Source organism: Alligator mississippiensis, chromosome 5 (assembly GCF_030867095.1).
Source record: "Alligator mississippiensis isolate rAllMis1 chromosome 5, rAllMis1, whole genome shotgun sequence".
Lineage (NCBI taxonomy): Eukaryota > Metazoa > Chordata > Crocodylia > Alligatoridae > Alligator > Alligator mississippiensis.
The window spans coordinates 117,393,714-117,403,245 of NC_081828.1; the positions used below are offsets into that span (position 1 = coordinate 117,393,714).

The 9,532-nt window shown below is 47.9% G+C and overlaps 1 protein-coding gene across 1 annotated transcript in view; it reads right to left on the reverse strand.

Annotated features, from left to right (window-relative positions):
- RAMP3 (receptor activity modifying protein 3) overlaps positions 1 to 7,355 on the reverse strand; it is a 93,783-nt gene extending 86,428 nt beyond the window's left edge. Inside the window, exon 1 of the mRNA XM_014597402.3 lies at positions 7,033 to 7,355. Coding sequence (XP_014452888.1) covers positions 7,033 to 7,084 — 52 coding nt within the window. The 5' untranslated portion in view covers positions 7,085 to 7,355. The remainder of the gene's footprint in view (positions 1 to 7,032) is intronic.
- Between the last annotated feature and the right edge of the window lie 2,177 nt (positions 7,356 to 9,532).

The window sequence follows — 9,532 nt, forward strand, 5'->3', positions numbered from 1 at the left end:
CAAATATTGAGGCAGGTTCTAGTGGAATTCTAAACCTACAAAGTTTAACTACACAGGAAACTATGTAAAATAGAAGGCACCTGTCCACCATATATATACCTCAATGCCACTAAAATACAACCATTTCCAGAAGCCAGAGAAAATATTTGGACAAGGACACAAAATAATAATGCTGGCAAAAGAATGTATTTGCTTTGTAACACGTCTGTTCATTCAAGTCCTTGTTGTGCAACTGGGTTTCTGGGTTACTTTGGGCATTTAATTTTTGAAAAGAGATATTTGGTGGGGGACGTGCTAAGGATTTGCAAAATATTAAATGGCGAAGACAAAGTAAATAGGGATTTATTATTTACAGGAAAAGCTTCCTTAACTGGCACCTTACAAGTCAGCATGTTCTATTGACTGGCATGTCAATTTGTAAAGTGAAACCGGAAGTGCCCACTGTGGCAATTTCGGTTTCTCTGAGCCCCCACAGTCAAGGGCATAGCAGGCTGCACGGGGCCTGCTTCCCTGTCCCGCAGGGTCTGCGATGAGGCAGGAGGGGCAAGTTGAAACAGAAAGGTGCCATTTTGCACAGCCCTAATCAGTAGCTATTGAGCACAGAAATTAGGGATACAGCCTCTGAATCAGAACTCCTACACCTAAAATGCTGGAGGCTGTAAGTCAGAGGAGCAATGGAAACATACTGGTCATACCCAGTTCACTCTCCCTTTCAGCATCTACTCTCTGCCACTGTGACACAGGATACTGGGCCAGGTGGACCTATGGTCTGTCCCAGTAAATGGCAATTCTTATGTTCAAACTGATGGTCAGATAAAGCCGATACCTGTATTTCTGGAGAATGAACATAACAAGCATGTTTGTATTACTTGCCATAAAAAACAGTGAGAACTTTAATTCATTCATACTTCATACAGTTAAAGTGTTACTTATTACAAACTCAGACTCAGCACCGCAAAATGTTTAGTAATTATAAAGAGATTTTTTTAATAGAAAATGAGTTTATGATTTCATTTATGCCTTTACTGTCTATGCAACATCCAGTTGTTATGATCAAAAGCAATACTTTATCAGTCAACGCAATACTTTATCAGTCAACAGATTCCTTTTAAAAATCAGCCCTTCAGTGAGATCCAGTTAGAGAGATAACTGGCACAAGCAAAAAACTCTAGTTAGTGATTTACCTCTAAGTGTCCTTTTAGCAAAAAATGCTTGCTAACGTGTCTGAGTTGCATGGAGCTGAACAGACCAATTCTATGGGAATAAATCCTTAGTAAACATGTTTTACTTGCAAGAGGGATAGCGGAGCCGAAAACTAGAAGTTTCCGCCTAATCAAAAATAACTGGATTATTTTTCTTTGTTCAACACTGAAGAAATAAACCACTAAGTGTCAAAAAAGTTCTTTGGAATGCTTGGTTTCCAAAATGCCCTTTCAGCTGAAAAGTAACAAGATATTTGACTGATCATAGTAGGATTCTTACAACTCACAAGAGATAAAAGCCACAAAACTGAGTATTTTACATTTTAAAAAAAAGTCTCATTGCAGATGGACATCCTTCCTGTATATTGAGAACAATATATCCCTGTCGTTTACAGGTCTGTTCATGGAAAGATCTCCATAATTTGGCAACTTTTGATCTGGATGAATTTTTATCCCCCATAAAGTCTTTGGAATACCCTTCTAACAATAAGAGACCCCAGTTCTCTTCCTGTATCTGAGTAAATCAAGAGCAACTTCATTGACAACATTGTAAAGATGTACAGCTCAGAACCAGATTCTCTCAGCCACTTTGGGTTTGCATATAAGTAGGGGTCTACTCAAGTCACGATTTAGCGGAAACTGTGAAATCTGGGATTATCTGTGAAATCAAGTTGAAAAAAACAGGATTGTTCGCATACAGCAGGGGCAGACAATTATTTTGGGCAGAGGGCCGCTTACTGAGTTTCAGAAAGCCATCGAGGGCCACATGACAGGCAGCCCAGGGCAGATTAATATTAATTTTCTCCATTTTTAGGGGCCCCACAGGCCAGATAGAATGGCCTGGCGGGCTGCGTTTTGCCCACCCCTGGCGTACAGTATCTAGAATTGTCCACAAAATCAACTTGAAAAAGCTTTAATAAAAAAAATATATGCTTGTTCACCAGTAGGAGCCAGTGGTCTTTGCTGGGAAGAGCAGGGGAAGGCACTGGCTCGTGGGGCTACACAAAGGGAAGCAGACAAAATAATGGCTGGCCGTAATGCCTCTTCCCCCCCCTCCCCAGGGCCTCTCCACCAATCAGCGCTGAAGGGCGGGGCTGGGACAGCACATCTGAGAAAGTTGCGCAAAATTTCTTCTTTATGCCACAGCCAACCCGTGAAACTTATTTAGTCTCGCCACGATTTAAGTAGGTCCCTACATATAAGGCATGAACTGCTGGATTCCTAAAGCCAGCTACCTGGCCAGCAAAAATGAAGTATCAGTGGCTGACAATGGGTTCATCCAAAATAAAGGATGTGAAATATCTGAAAGTTATCCGGCAGGCAAGGTTCTTTGGGTAGATGTGATCTCTTTTATTAGACTGACTGAAATAGTTGGGAAAAAGTTCTTTGTACACTTTCAGGCACAAACACCCTTCATCAGGCATAGGGAGACTCTGTACACTTACAAGTGACCGTGTAGAGCTGAGCAAATATTCAATAGATTCACCTTGCCTCCTGAACACGCAACTTGTTTCCCAAACACATAGCCCCCCAGAATGAAAGTATTTTGAACCTGGAATCTAGTGTGAAGCCATTCAAAAGGGGGTCGATTCTTTCTGCTCAGGACATCAGCACTTAGAAGTGCATTTCTGGACTCATAACCTGGTAAACAGTAGAGGTGTACCAATACATTGGTCCAATATTGGATGGGTACCAATAGAAAGAAAAGTGGAAATTTTCAGAATTTGTATCAGAAATCAGCCTGATGTGGCTGATAACATGGCTGATAAATGGCCCATGCATGCACGCAGCTGCAGCACAGCATGTAGGCAGTGAGGAGCACAGCCCAGTAGCTTGGTGAGCTGTGTGCAGCTAGTAAGTCTGTTGTGGTAGACAGGGAGCGGGGAGGGAAGGAGCATGGGGGTGCGGATCAAGGCCCACACAGTGAGGGAGGGAGTGGGGCTGGGACAGGCACTGCCCAGCTGGGGTGGGACATGAGATGTAGCTCATTCAAGGGGTGCGGGGGGGGGGCTCCCACTGCTGCACACAACTTGGGAGGGCATGGGGGGTGCCCCCAGATCTGTGCGTGCATGGTGGGCTGCTGCTGCAGGCTGGGGCTGACTGGGCTCTTCCTGGCAGGGGGAGCTGGGCTGGGCTGTGCTCAGGGCAGGCAGCAGCAGTGCTGGGAGGGCAGGAGGGAGGGGGGGGGGCTACAGTGAATTTTGGGGTGGCTGCAGCTTCCCCAATAACCTCACTTCCAGCGCCACCGCCACCTACCCCGAGTGCAGCCCAGCCCAGCCCCCATTGGGAAGAACCCAGTGCAGCCCCGGCCCACAGAGATCCAGGGACACACACTCCCCTCATGCCCTCCCAGGGTGTGTACAGTGACCTGAGCTGCCCCACCCTCCCTGAGCTCCCCGGAGGAGCTATGGCTTTATCCCATGCCCACTCTGCCCTGGCTGGACAGCGCCTGCCCCAGCCCCACTCCCTCCAAGGAACCTTGATCTGCGCCCCCACGCGCCTTCTCTCCCCCCTCCCCTTCCACCACAACAGACTTACCAGGTGCATGCAGCTCTCCATGCTGTATCAGAAATTGGATAGGTATCAGCCAATTCACTTCCTTAAAAATCAGCTATTGGTATCGGCCTCAAAAATCCCTATTGGTGCACCCCTAATAAACAGTGTGTATGAGATTTTGGACAAGTGGTCAAAAGAAAGCCTAAATTATCAATTTTGCAAGTCTGACTGGCAATAGTACCATTTTGACTAAATCTAGGTATATCTATAGGATCTACATATTAAACAGTGTGTGTGTGTGCATCAGCCACAAAATCTAGGCATAAAAGTGCGTTTCCATGTGTGTATGTATCCATGTGTGTGTGTGTCAGCTACAGGATCTAGGCATCAAATGTGTGTATGTGTGTGTGTGCACACGTGTGTGTTCCTGTGTACAGATCTAAGCATAAAATGTGTGTATGCAACATGTGTCCCTGTGTGTGCGTCAGCTGCAGGACCTAGGCATATAACGTGTGCAGGTGTGGGGGGGGGGGGGTGTCCATGTGCAGATGTCGGCTGCAGGATCTAGGCATCAAAGCACGTGTGTGTCTACTGCAGGATCTAGGCCTCAAAGCATGTCCATGTGTGTTCATGTGTGTGTCCGTGTATGTGTGTATGTGTCTGCTGCAGGATCTAGGCTTCAAAGCATGTATGCATGTGTCCATGTGCATGTTGGCTGCAGGATCTAGGCATACAAATGTGTGTGTGCACGTGTGCCCGTGTGTCCACTGCAGGTTCAGGGCATCAAAGCGGGTTGCCTACTGCAAGCTGGGGCTTTGCACCCTGCTGCCTTGCCCTGTGTGCCTCCTGCCACGAGGGGGCAGGGGGATGAGCCATGCAGCCAGCACACCTCATGTCCCCTGCCTGCTTAACAGGTGGCAATAGTATTGCACAGCTGAGCTCCTGGTGCAAGGCAGCAGAGCCCAGCCTGCAGCAGGCAGCCTGCCTCTGTCCCATAGAGGGCACGTGCCCCATGCCTCCCCAGGGGTGTGCACTGCTGCGGGGGGTCACGCCCCTCTGCCATGCCACTGGATGACCTGGCCTGGCCCCAGGGCCCCATTCACCCATGCCTCGATCTGGCCCCCCCTACCCATTTCCCTCCACTTACCAGCTGGGTATTGTCTGTGTATATGTCAATGTCTCTGCGTGTCTGCTCCTTACTCCCAAGCCACAGCCCACCCAGCCCAGCTGCTGCTTCTCACTCCTAACCCACAGTACCTGGCCTCCTGCCAGGGTGTGTGGGGACCCCCCTCTCCAGACTCCAAACCCCACACACACCCCCACAGTCCCCCGCACCTTCACAAATAACATCCCCCCCCAGACACACACACACTTCAAAAATAGCATTGCATGATTTACATGCCAATCTCATGATTTTTGGCATGGTGGGGTTGGCAATACTGTATCAAAGTGTGCATCTGTGTGTGCTGGAGGACCTAGGCATCCATGTGTGTGTGCCTGTTTCTGCTGCAGGATCTAGGCATCCAAGTGTGTGTACATATGTATATATGTATCCATGTGTGTCTGTCTGCTGCAGGACCTAGGCAAAGTGTGTGTGTGTGTGTGTGTGTGTGTGTGTGTGTGTGTGTGTGTGTGCGCACGCGCGCGTGCTGCCACATCAAAGATGATTATTTTGAACTATATTTCAGGGAAACGTGCAACCTGAGTTTGGACCATTGCAACAAAGGGGTGTGGGAGGGGAAGCCATCTGCTTTGTGCATAAGCATCCACAACAGCCACAATTCGGTTAACACTTTTCTGGATGGTTTGTTTGGTCTGGTCTCAAACTGTGTTTATTTCCCTCTTGCTCTCTGGAACTCACATCAAGCATCTGCTGTGCAATTAGAAGGCGTTTCCCTGCCAGACGCAGCATCAGCATCACCAACACTGGAGGCAAAATATACACATCTGACACTGTACAACTCATTGATAAGGCGTGGGGATGGGGAGAGGGAAGCAGAGCCTGGAGACATCTTCTCTCCTCACAAGACACTATCACAGATCCAGTCCCAGGGTTGCTTTCACCAGGAAGAGATTCCTTCTGCTCTTTGAAAAGTCCTCTCTCAAGATCTAGTATCTTACAGACACGGTTCTTTGGGTAGATGTGATCTCTTTTATTAGACCACCTAGACAGTTGGAAAAAAATGTTCTTTTCAAGCTTTTGGGCACAAACACCCTTCTTCGGGCATAAGGAGGGTCAGTATCTTACAGAGCCTTTCTGCAGTCTCTCTTTTCAAAACAGAGTTCCAGCCACCGAGATCACCAGCGAAGCCTGCTCTGGAACAATTAATATTGCTGCAAAAAAAAATGCCTTTTGCACTGGAAAGACCCCTACTACTCTCCCAAAACACAGCAGGCCTTTCTGATGGGAGACTGTCACTGAACGATCCCGAGGGAGCTTGGGAGTTGGGAAGGAGGTGGTGGAAGTTTTATTAGGGTTTTCCTCCTAGGTTGCAATAAACCCTGCTTGAAAATCACCACTCCGGAAGGGCTCTGCCTCTCCAGCAAGGGGGGGAAAAAATCACCAGCCTAAAATACTGGGGGGGGGGGGGGGGGGAGAAGAAAAAAAATGAGAGGGAGAGAGAAGTTGATCTCTTTCTCCTGCCAAGGGAAACCCAGAAATGCTTGAGCTGCTAGTGAAATAGAACTAAGGCTGATGAGGTTCTTTGGGTAGATATGATACCTTTTATTAGACCAACTAAATAGTTGGAAAAAATGGTCTTTTGCAAGCTTTCTGGCACAAACACCCTTCTTCAGGCATTGGGAGACTGCTGGTGTTTTGGGAGACTAGTATGGGGCTTTTCAGTGCAAAAGGCTGGAACAGGTTTAGTGCTCTCCTGGGTTGAATAGAAGGCAGTATGCAAAATCAAAGTCTGTGAAAATGCAAATGCCTGGCAGTGAGAATCAGAGGGGATGGGAGACAAGAGGTGAGAACCCAGGTAGATGCGGGGGGTTGAGCTGGTGATAAAACGTAGCTGGTAAAATGCAGACAGGTTACCTGGGGGGTATCCGATGGCAGGCAGGTTATAATATACCCTAAATCCAATTCTATGTTTAGCGCTGACTTTTTGTCTCCAGTAGTGAAGTTCATAGGGTGGTTTGTCATTCCCCTTTGAACTAAGGCTGAGAGTTAAATCTCAAACTTTCCCAGCAAATCATTGCTAACTCATTAGCACCCCTGCTTGAAGTGCTGCTCCCCCCGCAGGGGCTGCTGCCCTGCATTTCCCTGCCTCCCCCCCCTTTTTTTTTTTTTTTTTTTGCCGGAGCTGATCCCACCCGGCAGGGATGTACTCACCGCACAGCAGGCAGAGGAAAAGTTGCACTAGCCAGAAAGCAGGCGTCTCCATCCCGACCCCGGAGGCAGCAGGGGAAGCAACCAGGAGCCTCTGGGGGAAAGAGCCCTCATGGGGAGGAGGAGGAAGGGCGGCAGGTCCGCAGCCACTTCGGATCAACCCCGATCTCTCCGGCAAGGCGGCTCCTCCGCATCAGAGCCCGAGCAGCGGCAAGCGCAGGGGTGGGAAGGGTGGATGGGACGTGCGATCTCTCCCCCAGCCCCTCTCCTCCTCCTCCTCCGCTCTGTCCCGAGATGTGATCTGCTCAGCAGCCTCTCGGCACCAGTGAACTCCCAACTCCCATTTCCTATGCTCCCCCCGCCTCCTCCAGCCCGCCTAGATTGGGAGGAGGATGTTGTGGCTCTTCTGGGATCCTCCAAGGCAGCCGATGGGAAGTTAGAGGAGGAGGAGGGCTTGAGCAGGAGAGTGAAGCTGAGGAGGGAGCTGGGGGTGCATGCACTGCTCTCTGTGCCTCTGTGCCTCCCAGGGACATGATGTGCCTGATGCCACACAGGCTCTAGTGGAGCCTCTGTGATTAGGGAGCCTCTGCCTAGTCTGCACTTACCCTCCCTTCCCATCCTTTCCTTTCCAGTGAGATTGGGGCACTCACTGGCGAATAAATCCATTGCCTCCAAGCATCTCCTTCAGCAAGGAAAGGACCAAGGGCAGCAAGATCCAGAGCTCTCAAGGGACTGCCTGCCCCTAAGCAGGGGCAATCTTGGCACAAGCTTCCTCTGCCAAGATATTTTAAAGACTGGGATGATGCAGAGGAGCACCTGGAGTTGCAGACTCATAGAGAAGTAGGACTGGAAAGGACCTCCAGGGGTCTAATCCAGTCTTTCTTAACCCGTGGGTCGCAGGAATATATGAAAAGGCCACAAAAAGCTTTAAAAATGTTTTCTCCTTTAAAGGAGAAAAGTGTGGGAAAATCTCCGGGATATCAAATAGTAACTCTTTTGTGGGGGGTTCATCAGAAAAAAACTAAGAGAATGGCTGTTCACCAGGGCACCCCAAGGGAAGACACAGTCTAATGGTCACAATCTGCTGGAAGATTGTTTTAGAGTGGACATAGGGAAACATTTCTTTACCGAGTCTCCAGAGTCTGGTATAGACTCCCCCCAGAAGTGGTGCAAGCACCTACTCTAGATACCTTTAAGAAACACTTGGATGCTTATGTTGCTGGGGTGATCTGACCCCAGCTGACTTCCTGCCCCTTGGGCAGGGGGCTGGACTTGATGATCTCAGGAGGTCTCTTCCAGCTCTAATGTCTATGACATCTATGATTCTTTTGAAACATGGGTTCCCTTTGCAGGCTGGCAGAATTCCAGTCTGCAAGGGGCTGCTTGGGCCCCCTCCCACCCCACATACTTCCCCCTGCCCCAAACACTGGGGGTCCAGGGTCAGGGTTGGGTCAGGAGTGAGGGGCACAGGCAGGGCCTGGGGGCTGTTTTTTCACTTAAACTATTTAAGTGGGTCAGGCCTGCCCAATGTTTACAAATGGGTCCTAGTTCAAAAAAAGATTATGAGCCACTGATCTAGTCCAAGCCCCTGCTTGAGGCAGGATCATCCCTATCCAAACTCTCCTATACAATCCATAATATAAACTCTATATAAGACTTCTGCCAACACAGCCCTGCCACAAATAAAGAAGGGGTACCATGCAGCCAACATCCTGCTTTTAGGAAATGTTGTCAATATATCCTCAAGAAATCCTAGATAGAACTTGCTGCTTTCACTCCTTGCAGCTGAGTCCCCGGTGTACAGAGCTGAAGTGTGAATATGTATTTGCAAATGAGTGCTGCAACTTGGCAGCAGTGGTGCTCATGAAAGGTATATTCCAAAACAGAATAGCTAGGGCTTTAAGTAAGGGCTTAATGTATTTTAATGATGCCATTTCATCTTAGCATGGCCACGTCCAGAGGGATTTATTTGCTCATTTTCATTAATATTTAAACTTTGTGTATTTTTTTGATCTATAAGTATTGGGAAATTAGCATCCTAGCTAAGAAAGGCCAGGGGGAAGAAGTAAAAAACACTTTCTGGAGACTTACCAAGACAGCCAAAAACAGTTATGCTGGTCAGTTTAATAAACAGCCAGAAAGTATGTCTAGATAAGCAGAAGAACTGCATCTGGAGAATTACATTTAAGTAGTAAAGGAAAACATGGTCACTGATATGGTCAAGATTAATCACAAAAGTACATTCTTTTTTTTATACAACCTAATGCAAATATGTGCACATCTGTGCATAGATTTCCATGAGTTTATGTATGTACACACACATGAGAATGCATTTCCTCTCATACCAAACAATGCCATGAAAACAGTGTTTCTGCACAATTTTCAAAGGCCCAGGCAGCATTTGTGACTCAAACTTAACATTGGCGCACTGCATGTGCATCTGAAAATGAAATGGACTATAAACAAAAAAATAAACTGACCATGCTATTTTATTAACCAAATT